Genomic DNA, 17,560 nt, shown 5'->3' with positions numbered 1-17,560 from the left:
AAATACCGAAAACACAGGAAGAATGACCAAGATGATTCTAGAAACTAGATGAACGAAAATAGTATGGCCAATCAACCTGATTAATGCCAAAAATACATTACGTGGACATCAACGAGATGACTCTAAAATCACTTTGTCAGATTCGTTTCTTGATGTATAATTCTGAAAATTAAAATTGCACTGCAAAATTTCTAGTAGCAGGATCACCTTCATAACCCATCATCTCAAACTTTTTTCCTTTTTAGGGTTACTCTAATCCAAAACATTCCTCAAATCTTCAACCAAATCCTAGAAATAACAATGTCCAACAGTGATGACGGAATTGATGAATCCAATGAACATTCATTCGAGAAAGTTAAGAAGAGATTAAAGGATCGATCCAAGGTCACTCGTAACTACCCATCTCTGTTTTGTTTCTGTTAATTATTTGATTCAATTAGTGCAGTTTGTTGTGATTTGTGCAAAATTTGACATGGGTTTGTTTGATTATTGAAGAAAACGAAAGAGAAAACGAAAAAGATGATTTCTGAACAGGCGGAACGCATTGCTAAACAAGCTGAAGAACACGAGAGGTTCATCAATAAGGTTTCTGTTAATTTTTCTAGATTTCATTATGATGTCATTATGTTAATTCATCACATCATACCCGCTACTGCTCGTAGAAGCTATAACCAAGGCTCGGGAAGGGAGTTTTGATGTTAATTGTTGGATCACATTAAATTTGTTTCATTGTAGCAAAGTAAATTTGTTAGTTGTAGCTAATTTTTTGAGGGATGTTTTTTTTTTTTTGGAGAATATAATGTTTGAATTGTGTGATTGATTTTAAAAAACTTGAAAAAAGTGTGAATAAGAATTCTAAAAGTGGTGGGATCATTTACATGTATGTAAAAATGGAGCAAAGTTAAAAATTGATCGAGACCGACAAAAATAAAAAAATGTTGCAAATTGATTGATGCAGTAGGTATAGAGGTATTAACAGACCTGATGACACGACGCGAATCTGATTTGACCCGACTTTAATATTGAATTTATAATTATGTAAAAAGCACACAAGACTCGACTTTGAACCGACCCGAAACACCTAACCAGAAATCCATCGATGATCGAATGAACACCTCTAAGTAGGTATAAGGTGTTAACTGTAATGTGCAGAATAAATTTTAATGTTATTTTCTGTGTGTTCTGTTTCTGACTTAGGTGACATATTTATGTGGTGTTTTTGGGTTTGGAGGATTTTGCTTTCTACTCGGGGCAAGTAAGTTATAATTGTACTCCTATTTCTGATTTGATAGATTCTACTTCTCTTAATATCTTTAACCATATACTTCTATTTTGTTATATGAAAAAGTGCTAGTATTTATTTTTCAACTTTCTGTTTTCAGGGCCACAGGATATTCCATATGTGTACTGTCTATTCTATGTCATATTTGTTCCAATTAGATGGATTTATTATAGATACAAGAAATGGCATTACTATCTGCTGGTGAGTTTGGTTTTGACTTGCTGTCTTTAATGCTTTTAGTACTTTTCCTTCTATATATACACCTATGTCCTTTGATTTGCAATAAGTGCAAAATTGTGCTGTTTTTGTTTGTGATTTGGTTTTGGTGACAATGACGAGTTGGAGATAAACAACTCGTCTTGTATGAGACCGTCTCACAAATGAGACAAGCCCATATAATTAGTTTATTTTTCTGATTGATCACTTTAAAATCGTAAGTGAGCATTTTAACACGCTAAATTTACATGGACCAACCCAAAAGAGATGGTTTCACCATGAGCCCGTCTCATTTAGAATTTGTGTAAGACAAAATATTTGAATTGTGTAGATATGATGAAAAAAAAGATTAAATACATGTACGAGGAATGGTGAGGGGGTCTGGGGAGTTTCCATAAAAGAAAAGGTGATAAATTAGGTGGGACTAATAATTTAGGAAATTGTAGCAAAACGAGAGGACAGAGGAAGGATGTATTTAAACTGGATGTAAATATGAAATGTACTTGAGAGTTATAAATATTGGTGATGAGCACTGAGCACAAAATAATTAACTTACAAGTTTTTGAATTTAATAATAGTAGTAATTCTTGTTTATTGTTAAATGGTTTTGGGTTTGAACCTCATAAGTGTAACTATTGTTCTCATAGTTAGCACTTATGTACTATACTATACTGCTGTTTTACAAACATTATCTTTTTTGCTCTTGCTGCCATGCCTGTGTTTTGGTATAAAGAAAAAAAAAAGTCTTTTTGATGTTGAGAATGGAGCCTAATTGGTGCAATTCTAAAAGTGTTGTATAATACATGCCAAGTCGCACATCAAAGAAAATAAAGAAATTTCCCATTCTATAAGAGCTATTTAATTAATTAGTAAGAGGCTCTTTGGGAGTGTTCTAAATGTTGCGGCAAGCTGAGTGCAAATTGTCTGCGTCATTGTATCGTGACTGAGATGTAAAGGTTTTTAAGCTTATTGCGACTGATTTATAGGCGATAAACCCGCAAACTATCCTAATGGAAGCAGAAGCTGTTTCACGGCCGTGATCGAAACCTTATTACTGCATATGGGGACAGGTGGGTCTAACAAAAAGTTAGTGTTGGAAAACCTCAATATATATTGCTGTAGTTTTGTGTTAAACGCAACATACTCCATGGTAATGTCATGTCTTGCACTTTTGTATGACTTAAAAATCAGTCATGGGCTTGTGGAAGTAAAGAAGTTAAAGCTCTGAGTAGGTTTTCAGACTTTAAATATTGATATGCGATACTGCTAGAGATTTTAGGACGAATCTAAGCCAAGAAATTGCAAATTGGTGTTAGTGAAAGAAGCAATGGTCCAAGAGCTTAGATATGCATAGGAAGCTTAGCGCATTAAGCAAAGTTATGAGAGACATAAATTAGTATTAGGCCTTATTTGGATTGAAGGAAATGGAGGGAAAAGAAAGGAAAGGATTTGGAGGGATGAAAATCCCCTTGTTTGAATAGCAAAAAGGGAGTGGGAGGGGTTTGGAGGGAAGGGATTTGGAGGGATTAAGTCCCTTAATTTTGTTAACATCAAAATTTCTCTTATAAATCTCTCCATAGAGGAAAGATTTTGAAGGAAAATGAATATTTCTTTCTTTTCCCTCCCATTCTTTCCTAAACAAACAAGGGAGCCATTTCCCTCTCTTCCCCTCTCCTCTTTTTTCTTTCCTTTCCTTTCCTTCCCATCCCCTTCCTTTCTTTTCTTTCCTAATTTGCTATCCAAACATAGTGTTAGTGTAAAGATGCTTGGTTGCGAAGTATATTATTTTGTGAAACATAACTTGTGCGGCCTTGTGGGAATGGTTGGCACTTTATGCCCATGCTGCAAGCCTCATTTGGAGATCAATATATTTATGGATATTAGACACATGGAGAATGAAAAAGAAAATTATCAGAACTGAACTTGGCTATGGTGGTGGATGTGTATGGTTCTAAAGATGACGAAATTTGACAATCTTTTTTTGAATTGTCAATTGTAATTGTTTGATTTTTGGTTAGATTTTACTAAGCTGGTTACCACAAACCTACTTCACCATCCTCATTAATCCGGATTCGGGACCGTCAATTAGCAACAACCACTCACATGCCGAGTTATTGTAGCCAATCACTAAGACTGATTTATTGGTTCATGTTGACGACCACAATGTTTTAGGACGAAGGCTTTGGAACTGTCGTACTAATTGTAATAGTTTAGCCATCAAGTGCTCCTTAATTTCATCAATTAGCCGATAGTTTATCCTCCTTATCTCAGAGATGTGACTTCATAGATGATGACCAATTGACTCTTAGAAATCATTCCTCCAATTTTCTATAGCATTAGTCTTATTAAATTTGTATATGGATCATTATCTGTTCAAAAATCACCAAGCAAAGACAACTTCGCATTTGCTTTGAACACCAATATATCACTGCACAGTTGTGTTTTACCTATTATTTGGTGATTCAATATAATAGTTTCATCCCCCTTTTCAAAACCGTAATAGGACAAACGATAAATCTAAGTTTTCTATTCACATTTTTCAAAAGTCTCGTCGTATTTACATGTCATTGTAATACTGGAGATCTCAAGGGTTTGCTGACCATGGCTTCTTCATGATTACAGGATTTTTGCTACTATGCTAATACAATATTCTTGGTTATGCTTCTTATCTATCCGAAAAACGAAAAACTTTTCATGGTTTGTTTTTCTTTTTCTGAGGTAAGTTTATCGTTTTTCATGCTAATACAATATTCTTGGTTATGCTACACAAAATTTGTATTTTTCTCTATTAATAATCTATTCTTGACTTACATTGCAGGGGCCTTTAGCATGGGCAATAATTGTGTGGAGATGTAGCTTAGTTTTCAATTCCATTGATAAAATTACCAGTGTCCTTATACACTTATTACCTGGTGAGCTAATGGTTTGATCTGACTTGATGCTGCTATATATTAGACATACTTTGCCCTTTTTCTTTTCTAAAATCCTGTGGAACCTCGGTTCGTATAAGCTTCTTTGATGTATGAAATAGATCCGAATCTAGAAAGGGTTAAAGATCTGGAAATCTGGAATATCAACCAAATTTTTGCTCATGTTGCGACAATTTATGAGGGTTTTTTTCCTTTATGATTGATTGTTGGATATGATTATTTTCAGGTTTGTCTTGCTTTACAATTCGGTGGTGGAGTCCAGCGACTTTTGCAGCCATGCATCCCGAAGGAACTGCTCAAAGAGTCTCATGGCCTTACGTAGAAAACAAATCATACCTTTGGATGTGGCTATTTCTAGTCCCATTAATTGCTTACACTCTCTGGCAAGCTCTATATTTTCTGATAGTAAACGTTTTGCGTAGACAGAGGCTGTTACGAGATCCAGAAGTCATGACTTCTTATAGGTATTCGTTTGTCTCACATTTCTCTATACGATATTTGATAAATGCTACCAGTGTTGCATGATTCACTAGTCGCCTCGTTAACCGCGAATCAAAAAACGCAAATTTAGGTCGGTTTTAAGCTATTTTGGAGCCATTTTGAGCGAATCACGAATTCAAATGGCAAACTAACTAGCGAATCATGTTTCACTGGATGCTATGTTATTTGGATTCGAGTACCAATGTCGAATGTCGGATACTGATACGTGTCCAAAGTGTCGGATGCGTCTAAATATTCAATTAACATAGACTGCATGCTTCCATACAATTATTTGAGTCTTATCATTATAATTATGAATCACCGACTTCGAGTAAAAACAACTGTTAAAGGCGCCAATATACATTGCGCTGAATCCAAGCATGTCGCTGTTGTTGAAATACTGCATATCTTATGGAATCGACAATTTTCAGTTTCTTGCTAACCTATCTAGTGAACATTATAGGGAACTTTCGAAGAAAGCTCAGAAGGCAAACAGTATTTGGTGGCGTCTGAGTGGCTTGCTCGGGGATCAGAATCGTATGTTCATGTATATCCTTTTCCAGGCTCTGTTCACCGTGGCAACCATGGCACTCACTGTCCCCATCTTCCTGTCGTATAAACTGTCGGTGATCTTCCAAATTCTGAAGGTCGCTGCTGCCGTCTGGAACGGAGGAAGCTTTGTGCTCGAAGTTATGCCAAAACAGGTGATTTTGAAGGAGAAAAAGAAAACCGAAATGCAACCTCTTGAAGCTCACCTTGAAGGTTCCTCGCCTCTCACAATCCCCGCTGCTGCTGATGAGCACGTTCAACGATCGTGATTTTGCTTTAACACAACAAAAACAACTCGTAATTTTCCCTCAACACCACGTACGTTATCTTGTATTCTCCGTCATGTCATTGTGGATGACCTTGTTTCAGTATATAAATAGTCGCAATGTGTTTTGGTTCAAATGTTTGCTTCTATAATTTGATCTTGTGGGTCAGCGCACTTGTGTCTGGAAGGATGGAGGTAATTTGTATTGGGATACTTTAGCATTGGTATTATAGCCATCAAGCCATAACAAAGAAAAGGTTAAATATAAATACATCCCAATATAAACAAGACTTATAGTTATTACAATACATTTATATAGTACGGGCATCCATTAAGTTGTCTAAGTAAGTAACAGTAATTTGAAATATTGGCAAATCATTCTTACGTGGAAGAATTTGGTAGGGCAAGGTTTTTAAGATTTTAATTTATCTTTTTTGTTTAGTTTACTTTATTAGTATTTGTTTTGTTTTATTATGGTGATTTACAAATCATGTGATTGATTAGAAATACATTTGCCCACATACTTAAGCTACAATTTTATTTCTAGTCACATTTTTTAATTTTGTAGCAATTTTGTTACTCAAATGTCATTTAAATGGTTTTTTTCCGTAATTTTTGAATGGCAATAAATACATATTGAAGTCGGCAGGAAATAAAATAAATTAATATTTTCTGTGAGTGGTAAGAATTAAGCTCATGTTGTATGGATTAAAAGGAAATTTTTTAAATAATAAATTAACCAATGATTCAAAACTTTTACATCATCATATCTAGTGTATCTCGCCCATAAAAAACTATGGTTAGGTCTAGGGAGGGAAAAAAGACGGCAGCTCATACCTATAGAGGAGAGTGCAGTCAAAGAGTCTTTTGGCTCGAGAAAAGTCTTCAAAGAGAGAGAAACCTGCTATATTTTTGAATAGTTGTTATAATATTGTTGTTCATGCTATCTAATGTATAATTTTAGCTTTGATTTTTACCTTTTGCTAAGACTTTTAAATAAAATTTCAAACCTATCTATATTTAAGAACTTATTACTATGGCATTATTTGAAGGTCTCTTAACTTTTAGGAGTTCACAATAATTCAAACCATAAACAAAAACACTAATTTCAAAAGTTTAGAATTGCTTGTATAAACCAGTAAATCAATCTCAGTAATCTCACATAAATTATTTCTCTATTCATTTCGATTAGTGTTTATAACATAGAGAAGTTACAAAAATGATTAAACTACATGTTGTAGAGCTAAGAATAAAATGGTTGAGTTTCAACACTACCAATATGTATAATCTTCTAATGTGTTTTATTAACATATAAATAATACATTATAAATACCAATATCACCAGGGAGGTTCTGAACATGTTCAACTTGTTCGATTGCACATAGTTCAAAAAAATAGAGATCTTAATATTAAATTATGTAATATATGTCACGTATTTAAAGATACAAAATAAAAAGATCATAACTTTTAAAATTGTACAAAATCTTTAAAAAATTTATTAATTTTTAATTTGCCTCTAATATTACAACTGTAATTTGTAAATGAACATTATTCATATTGTTTCTAGAACATTACAAATATATAAGAAAAAATTAGTGAGAAAAAAATAAAATAAAAAGAAATGGAATATGTTGAAATAGCCATAGAGGTAATTACTACTCCTAAATCATGAAAATTATTTTTGATCAGCCATTTAGCCATAATTTGATAAGCGTGCTGCGTCAGATGCACCGAATCCCAACTCACATGTTTATAAGGATTTTCACAAACTGAACCTCCTTTATTTCCACACTTTACACAACATGCCTCTTGCATTCTTTCTTCATCAAAACCTTCACCAACATAATTACATTACAATTAGTTTAGATAGCTATATATACTTTTTTTAAAAAAAAACTTCTCATATTAGCGGTTAATAATTTTAAATTTTTTTATAAATTTTCAATAAACTATAGAGTAAATTACGTACATATCATGAAACGTCAATTATTAACTTAAACTTTTGATTTAGCTGGTTCCTTAATATGATATTAGAAGCCAGTGTGATAAAAGGTAATAGATTCAAATTTCAATAATTCTTTATTTAGAATGGAATATTCAAATTAGGTGTGAGGAGGGTATATATTGCATCACTCTAACAAACACCCTTAAGTGTTCATTTTGGTCTCTCTCTCCTACTTTGTATGTTGGGTGTTTGGTACTTTATGGTTGGTTGTTAGGTGTTGATCAATTTAATTGACTTATTTGAGAGATGGTACTATTATTAGCTTTTTAATTAACCGTTAAGACAATTGTGTGAAAAAATTGTATCGGGGATCTTTAATAAAATTAGTTATTGACTGTAGTTTATTAATTATGGAAAAAGTAAACCAACAAGAAAAAAAACAATAATTTGGTTTGAAAATCAATTTTCTAATTCATATAATAGTCATTTACTAAACAGATTTATTCAGTTATTTCACTATAACAAGCTAAAAGTCAAAAGTTGGCTTTACTCGTTTACATTCTATCATATAGTAGTTGTAACTTGTGTGTATTAATATTACTAAGAATTTGAAACGGATAGTATCATCGAAAATAGGTATGAGATCATCATACTTAATATATTTCACATTTAACTACGTTATAAAAAATTATGATCAGAATTTGAAGAGAGTTGAATATACGACGGTAAATCATATTCTTATCAAAATAAATAAATAAAAAAGATTGCGGTCAATAAGAACCTTGAAGAATGGAGATAGACTAAAAAAATGGTATAAGATATGAATTGCAAAATGTATAGAGTAACTAACCAAGAGAAGCAGAATCTCGGAGAAGTTGTTGCATGGCTGAAGTATAGTCAGCATAGACAATTGTAACATGTGGATGATCCTTTCTAAGTTCTTTAATTGCTTGTTGAAGCATATTGTTATGATAATTTGAATGATTATTCAAATTTTTTAGGCATTTCAGTTCATCATACATTGTTAAGTCATCTGTCTTGAACATGTTTAGATTACATGTCATACAACCTATCGGAAAATTTCCTGGGACTACAATTCCCATTGCACCAAGTTTAATTACTTCCTGCAAGAATCAACATTAGTTAAATAATTGTAAATAAGATTAGTTTGTTCTGTCTGTCCTTTTTGTCCGTTTACTTTATATTTTGGAAAAATTGCTTTTAAAAAGCTAACCTTTTAGCCATTTGCATATAAAGGGCCAACGTTTTATTTATTCTATAAAAATCCAACATTTAACTCAATTTTACAAAGAAAGAGCTATTTTGCTGGTCATTAGTGAAATCAATAAATTCTCATATCAACCATGTCATAACTGTCAGTTTGATTTTATTTCAAAAAAAAAAAAGTTATCATTTTCTTCTTCACGTATGCAATTACCTTCTCTAACCAAAAATAATCTAACCTTTAGTATTCCTGTAATGGAGGTTCAAGCATAATTTTAAGGCAACTTTTATTTCTTGGGTATTACAAAGGAGTTTTAGAGAAAAACATTACAACACAAGTAAGTTTTTAACTTTAAATTCGCAATTACTACCTCATTCTACAACTGATAATTATTCGGATTTTGCTTATAAATTAGGTTTCACTCTTCAAGTTATGCCTCATATTCTCATCCAACATACAACACTGTGTCATAGCTCTACCAATGTTCCAACCATTACATCTAAATTTTTAGAAGATTTGAATTGTTTTCCCTACTCATAGAAGGACACAATCACGATTCTTGAAAACAATATAAAACAAAATTAACGCTTTTATACAACAACTAAAACACAAAGGAAATTATCAATGTACGGGCCAATTTGGGCAAGAATAGAACTTCTCTCCTATGTTTAATTTGGTCCTCTATGGACAGTTCTCAATTTCTCCTTCAATTTGTGATAACATCTTAACATTACCTGAGTTTGCATTGTGTCCACGAAAAGAAGAATCGCACCCACTTATTTGCAACTTCAACGAACAGGGAGAGTGAAGAGAGAGAGAGAATGAGAGAAAAACAGATAAAGGCATTGAATGAAATTTTTCAGGAAAAGTAAAGAGTTTATTAGCCTAAGATAATAATTTCTTTTACTTTTTTAAATTACCAAGGCTAATCGGTTACAATAGGTAAGCATTACCTGAAAACTCTTTCTTTGCAAAAATAAGCAAAAGGTTGGATTTTTAAAAAAGAGATAAAATGTTGACCCTTTATTTGTAGATGGCCAAAAGATTGACTTTTTTGAAATAATTTTTCCATATATTTTTATAGTTTTATAATTTTTTAATTCGTACATCTCAAAATACATATTATAAAAATTTGTAAAAAGTGTTATTATACATTAAGACAAAGAAAAAATGTCATAAACTACCTACAAAAAAAACTATCTAGAATTTTTTTGTCAAAAACTATATAGAAAAAGGTATATCTTTGTTAAAGATTACTAGTTAACGATAAATATTTAAATTTCCGTTAAGTGTAGCATGTGCAAATCACTTGCAATCGCACTTTACATAAGAAATAATTGGTAGTCTTTAAGGAAGAAATAACTTTTTAGATGTCATGGGTGGATTTCGGGTTAGGTCTTTTGGGTCGGTTGGAAATTGAATTTTGTGTCCATATTGTTTTTTACATAATTGTAAATTTTATTTTTTAAGTCGGGTCAAATCGAGTTCGGTTACAAGATCGGGTAAATAATTTTGAGTCATCGAGTCTGTTTTGAACACCTCTAATTTTTATCCCACTATATATATCTATTATAATAAACTTTATTCAAATTTGTCTCTTTTAAAAATATAATAGAAGTATTATTTTAAAGTGAAAGAACAAAAAGAAAACGACAGGAGAATAAAATTGTGGCTGATAAAATTTTTTAAAAAGAAAAAAATCACCTCTACAGCATGTTTAATAGCTTGAACAACTTGAGGCACCATATTGTAGGTTTCAGTCATTGTTAAATTTTGAATAAAAGCCCAATTATAGTCATTTCCTCCTATTTCACCCATCATAAAAAGTGCCTTTGCTAGTTTTTCCTTGCATTCTGAAATTACAAATAAAAAATATAGATACATAAAACTTAGAATATATATATATATATATATATATATATATATATATATATATATATATATATATATGAACACTAACGAAAAGGCAATCACCCAATATAATAGTAGTAGTTTAATTATGTTCAATAAAGCTAGCACGTGTATATTTCAAGCATGTTAAAGTGTTTGTAATCTTTATTAGTTGTTAAGTTTGTTAGGAACTATGAATTAAATAGAGTATACTATAATAAATCCTGGGACTTCAACCATAAGCTTAAAGTTTTAGTTGAGTTGATTTTGGTACGTTGACACCAAGGAAGGAATAAAGGAGCTAGCCGACCAGTTAAAAAGTCACATTTGTTCTAATGTCGATCAAGCAGTGCTATTTGGTTGATCCTGCTGGTAGTCATAATTATATGCTTATAGCTAGGTATGAACTAATTCAGACGGTCAATTTAGCCGTACACAAAAGCTAACCTCCTAATTATTCAAAAAGTCAAGAAAGTAACAGACAATGAATAATTTTTATCAAATATATCCATGATAGTTGACTTATTAGCAAATTTTTTAGTTAGCCCGTCAAATCGGCCAACATTCTCAACTAACGGTCATTTTTCAAGTATACACAAAAATGAAATAATCAATTTTCATTTTGGGAAAAAAAAAGGTAATATTATATTATCAGGCTTAGCATTCATAATATATTATATATGTACAGGAAATATTTAATGAGGAAGACACTATAAAGGTTAAGTTAAGCGTTATTTACCTGAAGGAGTGGAGCAAATGGAATTAAGATGAGACTTAAACCAATTAAGTTGAACAAATAAAGAACTATTGGTGGGGCCTGGTTTAATCCCTTTCGTAGCCAAATCAGAAGTGTTTAGTGCAGTTGATCCAGCAACAGCAAAATTAACCCCATGATTAAAGTTGCCATCTTTTTTAAGGTATGGCTCAAGTAATGGCAACTTATAAAACTTGGCTGCATACATAATTATGATGGAAAATTAATAATCAAAAACTGAGAAATAAAGACTTAATTAGACATAAAAAATTTTTTAAAAAAAAAAGACCAGAGGAAATAAATTTGCTGCGTAAATTATTATATGAAAATAAGTGAAAAATCATTACTCTTAGTATTTTTTCTAACAAAAGAACAATCTACAAACGACATCTGCCTAAGAAATTATACATGAAAACGAGAAACAAAAACAAAATCTCACATAGTTAGAAATAATTAAGATCAGCGTTTTTGATAAAGTGGCTGATTATAATCATTGATTTGATCAGCTGATTTTAAACTGACAGCTAAAAGCAGCTGGTTAATTCATAACAATAAAATACTTCAAAACATCATCAATTTTTATCATAATAAGCTAAAATTATATAAAGCGAAAATTTTAAATTATTAAAGTTAACTTACATATATAGTCAATCATGATAAGACCATTAGAGCAACGTCCTGTTGGCTTGTGAAAGAATGTTTGTCCATAAGGTAAGTTAGCAAAATTAGAGCTTGGATTTTGTCGTATAAAATTACCCGTATCAGATATTGAATCTCCAAACTGATATATGGCTTCCACTTTGATACTTTAAACCCATACAAGTATATTAGTTTACTTAAATATAACCATAAGTGGATAAAAAGCAAAACACAAATTCTTAAAAAAAAATGGTCTCCTTATAGTAAGACTATCTCTATTGGACTAGTTTATATATATTTAGTATGTTAAATTAATCACTTACAATTCTAAAGTGATTAACTAGAGTAATAGACTAATTATATAAGACCGTATAATGATATTATGGTCTCATACAAACGACCTGAAAGCAGAATATAGACAAAAAAAAAAAAACAATATCTTGCACAATAAAATAATTTAAAGCCACTAATGTGAGGAAGATCTAACCTTATTGTTTTTTTATGGACATTGATTTCAATATTTTTTTGATTCTTATCCACACATTTTCTCTTGTTATGCTTATTTTTAATCTTATCTACACAGTTTTGAGTGGTCTCCAATATTTTCTTAATATGCGCACATTGTCATGATGTTCAAATATCTCAGGGACAGTTTAATTAGAATTAACCAAAAGTTAAACTTATTATAGAAAATCAGTAAAAGATTGAATTATTTTGAATAATTTTTCTTCATTTTATCCATATAATTTAATTGATCCCTAGCATTTAAAGTATTAGTGCATTGTCATGATGTTGAAATATCCCAGAGATATCAGGATTATACACCTAGGGTGTGTTTGGTAAACGATTTTAAATTGAGTTTTTGGTTTATTATCCAACTATTTTAAAAGTCAACACAATTAGTCAAATAAGCCTACTAAAACAATCAGCAATCATTTGTCAAACTCTTCCTCAGATCCTTATATGGAGTTAAAGTGTTAAGTGTGTTTGGTAAACGACGAATTCTTAATTTGATAATGACTTCTTGTTTAATAATTATCAAATTTGGTTACCTATTCAACTTATTGTTTGAAATACCCAGGTTTATTTTTTTATTTTTTATTAATATTTACTCTAACTAAAACAAGTTTTAATTATATTATATTGTTAAGCATATTGAACAATTTTATTCCAAAAAAGGAAAAAATTGAACAGAAGAAAAAAGTCAACGTCTAGACAACGAAATCCAAATCCATCATTTCAAATGTTGATCTACAAATATAGGAGTATTTAATTATATGGAATACGACTAAAAATACACAATAGTTTTTATGCCGGATTTAGTAATTAAACTAAATTGAAATTAATATTTTACGTTCTTTAATATTTTTTCTGTTTCAATTTACTTGTAACATTTATTTTTTTCACGCGGTCCAATGTACTAATTTAATTTTTTATATCTTTAATTATGTATAATAAAAAATTATAAAAATTTAATATTAATAATCTTTAAAATTAGACGAATCAAACAAGATTTCAAACGGCTATATTTTTAAATTATTTATTAAAAAATAATTACAAATTAAGAGCGATGAATAAATAGTGTCATTTTTCCTAACGTTGCAACTAGAATGGAGGGAGTAATACAGTCCTCTTACACATAGTTGGCCACATGGTCATTTAACTCCACTTGATATTCATACTCTTGAAATCAGGTGTATTTGTTGTGTATTTATAGAAAAATTAAAATAAGATTATTACATTTAATTCATTTGATATTTAGATAACTAAAATTAAAAGTAGTAAATTGTAATAGTCACAGTTATAAATAGGCAATGATTGTTTTTTTATCGGTTTGTTGGATAGCTTATGGACTATACTATAAATGATTGTAATAGTCACAGGTGTATCGAGTTTTTTTTAATGTTTTTCTTATTTGAATATTTTATTTTATGGAGAGAGAAGTTTGACTAAAATTTTTAAGAGATATATAATAGAATATATAATACGTGATCTTGTTAAATTTATCTTAATACTTTATTATTAAATATTTTTATAACTTTTTTATATATGATTAGAAATATTAAGGTTTAAAAATTAGCTAAAAAGTAAACGAAAAGAAAAAAAATATATATATTTTTTTTTCTAAATAAAATATAATTTTTGAACTCAAATTTAGATTTCTTAGTCAACAATAACCAGTTAACTACATGACATTACTATTTGTTTATGACAATTGACAACTAGACACAAAATGACAATTTACACAGAGTAATTGCAAAATTTTTTTTTAGATATGACTTTTAACTTTGACTTTTTAAACACAGTTAATGTAAATTTTGAATCTGCCAAACAGGCTGGAATACTTTTATATACTTTTTTTTTTTTTTTAATACTTTTATATAATTTTTTTTATTTTAAGTTTGTCTATTTTTAGAGAGAATTATAAATTAGATTTTTGAAATTAAATATAAAATATATTTATTTGAAATTTTGTTAAATTTGTCTTGATGTAAAATTTTTTAATATATAATATTTTTATAATGTACATTTAGAGATATAGACTTAAAATTTGTAAAAAAAAAAATGCGTTCACAGGGTAAAGTGTACAAACAAAAAGAGACGGTGAGAATATAAAGTTAAAATTAAATTATAATAATAATAATAACAAAACAGATTGAAATAGATGAAGTAGAGAGAGGGGAAAAACCTGGGGTAATATGGGGCAAAGGAGAAATCATCAAAATTATCATCATCATGATCTTGATGGTGATCAACGGCAGAGAAAGCATCAGCAGAGTATTGAAAGTGAAGTTGACTTGCATCTGATACTTGTCTGATAGGATTATCATCAGTAGAGAAGGAGTATGATAACGATACGACTGCGTAACAGCAGATTACTGCTGCTACTATAAGGAAAGTGGTGTAGGAAGAAAAGGAGAATGTGTGATCAATCATTTTATTCAAGAAATATCGCGACATTGATGAACACACAATAAAAAATGGAGAATTTATAAAGAAATTATATTAACAACTGTTAAATGTTTAAAAGTTAAAACCACTCCAATATTATGTTTTTAATATGTAGTGGGTGCCAATTAGGCAAGTTGGGGCCCACTAACAATTTATATTTAAATTTGGTGCTCAGTTTCCACACACATGGGTGGTCAGGGTGAATAGAGGGATTAGGTTTCACAAATTGGATATGAGTTGAGAATATTTTTATTGGGCTGATTTATATACAGTTTTTTTAAAGTTAAGCTTATTAAAGTTAAATTAAACTAAAAGATGATAATGAATTGATTATATTAGGGATAGCCTCTCAAATATACCGTCTTTTACAAGAATTTGTGTGTACATATAGTCTATTAAATTGATCACATTTAATTTTAAAGAGATAATTAAATTAATGAGCTAATTATATGGGATTGTCTCATAGTGAGATAGTGTCATACAAAACGAGTTGGTTTCACAAAACAAAGGAGAAACTAGGTTTGGTTTACATAGACTATGATTAGAATTATTTGATTAAAAATTTTATTTAAAATTGAATCAAGTAATGTATAACAACATAAAAGAAATGGAAATCGAGTTGGTTATATGTACATGTAGTATATAGTACTCCTTTTATTTCTATTTGATCTTCTCATTATGAATGTTTACGAGAATTAAGTTGAATCATTTATATGGTGGATATATATTTTTATTGAAAAAAAGTTAAAAGAGAAAATTAGAAATTATAAGCTCCTTATTTAAAGTTTTCCTACTAAAAGACAATCTCTTATGTCAAACCGAGGGAAAGAAGTCCCAAGTTGTATGAGAAATAGATAAAGGTGAGGAGTTGAAAACTTTTGGATTATACGGTGTGAGAAAAGGAAAAATTAAATGAAAATAGAATTCAAAATTTTAGGTGGAAAAAAATTGAAAATTAGTTATTTCCTTCATTCATTGGATCGTAAGATTTTAAGTGTTGAGATCTTCTAATTTAATCGAGAACTTGATTATCACGACAGTTCAAGTTTTGTAATATTCTTATTCTAATTCCTGTCATTGAGTCTTAATATTCTTCTAAAAATACATGAGGTGTGCAAAAAAATCTGATTTTTAAATTTAAATCAATTAAGTTATGGATAAAAAGTTTGATTGTTTAGAATCTAAATAGTTGAAAATATCCGATATATTATTATTATTAAAAAGTATGATCGTTTCGAATCTAAATAGTTGAAAATATTATTATTAATAATATTATTATTATTTTAAATGAATTATTATTATTAGTAGTTCTTTTGTGTTAATGGTTAAGTGTATTTTTACGGCTTTTTTGTTTGCTTGACAAGGGATAAGAGTAGTTGGAGGCGTCATATTCATGTTTTAGGTTACTGATGTCCTCGTAGGTTCTTGCCATCCTGCTCCTCTCGTTTCTTTTATTAGTTTTATTATTTTATTTGTTCCTTTTTATTTTGTAGGTGGGTCTATTTTTTTCTTTTATAGGTCTTTTTTTCCCATGTAGCTACGTCTTCGTATTTTTCTCGAGCCGGGAGACTTTTTTGGCCGCGCTCTCCTCTATAGGTATGAGTTGCCGCCGTCTTTCCCTCTTCAGACCTTGTTCATAATTTGATGAAAATTTTGTTTGGCTACTAACTTCGCATGCCCAAAGGCCAAAGCAATAAATAAATGTCGTACCCTGATCTTTTAATACCGCGTTTTAAAAGCAAAGTCAAATGATGTAATAATAAAAGAAGAAACGAAGAGTAATGGTAAAAGAATGAAAATGACAGTTGTTATGAATGGTATGTGTGACTTGAGTGCACAAATTAAAGTGTGTATTCATGTGTGTGACTCTTGATTTGTGGAATGCAAATGGGTGTAATTATGTGGAGAGTATTCATGAAGAATTATGGGTGTTAAAGAAGATTAATGAAGAAGTAGAAAGGGTTTGATTTATTGTAGCTCGATCAGAATTCTGACAGAGGAATCAGAGAGGTCGCTCGACCGAGCGAGCCAAATTGGTAGGTCGAGCGGTTAGACAGAATGCTCCAGAATGTAGCTGATGCTCGCTCGACCGAGCGAGCTCCCTGTTCCGGTCAAGCGGATTTTCTGATGTGCATGTGAAGTTGATTTTCGACCTTTCAAATCCTTGGAGTTATTTCACATTATTCATTACTCATTACTCATTACTCAATATTAACTATGTATTCAAGTGAGCTATTGATATTCATGTACCTAGTACTATATATAGAGCTCTCATACTCACACATCAAACACATCAAACACAACCCTAAGCCAAACACATAGCCTTTTGTTTTTATCTCTTACTCAATTGTAATTCTTCATTTAGAAGTGTTGTTTATACTCTTTTGATATAATATAAACAGAAACTACACACCACGGAGGACGTAGCCATCA

General features: G+C 30.4%; 2 protein-coding genes across 2 annotated transcripts; one reads left to right on the top strand and one right to left on the bottom strand.

Annotated features, from left to right (window-relative positions):
- Window positions 1–60: 60 nt before the first annotated feature.
- Window positions 61–6,621, top strand: LOC130824406 (glycerophosphocholine acyltransferase 1-like). The gene is made up of 8 exons (XM_057689407.1): window positions 61–384; window positions 496–585; window positions 1,198–1,255; window positions 1,383–1,483; window positions 4,121–4,216; window positions 4,317–4,410; window positions 4,655–4,892; window positions 5,372–6,621. Exons 1-8 carry the CDS (start codon window positions 301–303, stop codon window positions 5,724–5,726), a joined length of 1,116 nt encoding a protein of 371 aa, XP_057545390.1. The 5' UTR covers window positions 61–300; the 3' UTR covers window positions 5,727–6,621.
- A 486-nt stretch (window positions 6,622–7,107) lies between these two features.
- LOC130824405 (acetylajmalan esterase-like) lies at window positions 7,108–15,184 on the bottom strand. Its single transcript, XM_057689406.1, has 6 exons — window positions 14,865–15,184; window positions 12,176–12,342; window positions 11,522–11,734; window positions 10,597–10,745; window positions 8,518–8,791; window positions 7,108–7,554 (listed from the first exon to the last, which is right to left on the bottom strand). The coding sequence occupies exons 1-6, from the start codon at window positions 15,134–15,136 to the stop codon at window positions 7,286–7,288; spliced, it is 1,344 nt and encodes a 447-aa protein (XP_057545389.1). The 5' UTR covers window positions 15,137–15,184; the 3' UTR covers window positions 7,108–7,285.
- Between the last annotated feature and the right edge of the window lie 2,376 nt (window positions 15,185–17,560).

This window comes from Amaranthus tricolor, chromosome 9, assembly GCF_026212465.1.
Source record: "Amaranthus tricolor cultivar Red isolate AtriRed21 chromosome 9, ASM2621246v1, whole genome shotgun sequence".
NCBI lineage: Eukaryota > Viridiplantae > Streptophyta > Magnoliopsida > Caryophyllales > Amaranthaceae > Amaranthus > Amaranthus tricolor.
The sequence above is the reverse complement of the archived record's forward strand: the minus strand, read 5'-3'. Positions and strand labels throughout refer to the sequence as shown.

Bases quoted from the DNA above. Each gene is read 5' to 3' on its own strand.
- LOC130824405 (XM_057689406.1), bottom strand. From the start codon at position 15,136: ATGTCGCGATATTTCTTGAATAAAATGATTGATCACACATTCTCCTTT. The intron at 11,735-12,175 runs GTAAGTTAACTT...TTATGTATGCAG, and splicing joins TATCATGATTGACTATATAT to CCAAGTTTTATAAGTTGCCA. The intron at 10,746-11,521 runs GTAAATAACGCT...TTGTAATTTCAG, and splicing joins CATTTGCTCCACTCCTTCAG to AATGCAAGGAAAAACTAGCA.
- LOC130824406 (XM_057689407.1), top strand. From the start codon at position 301: ATGTCCAACAGTGATGACGGAATTGATGAATCCAATGAACATTCATTC. The intron at 385-495 runs GTCACTCGTAAC...TGATTATTGAAG, and splicing joins GATTAAAGGATCGATCCAAG to AAAACGAAAGAGAAAACGAA. The intron at 586-1,197 runs GTTTCTGTTAAT...TTTCTGACTTAG, and splicing joins ACGAGAGGTTCATCAATAAG to GTGACATATTTATGTGGTGT.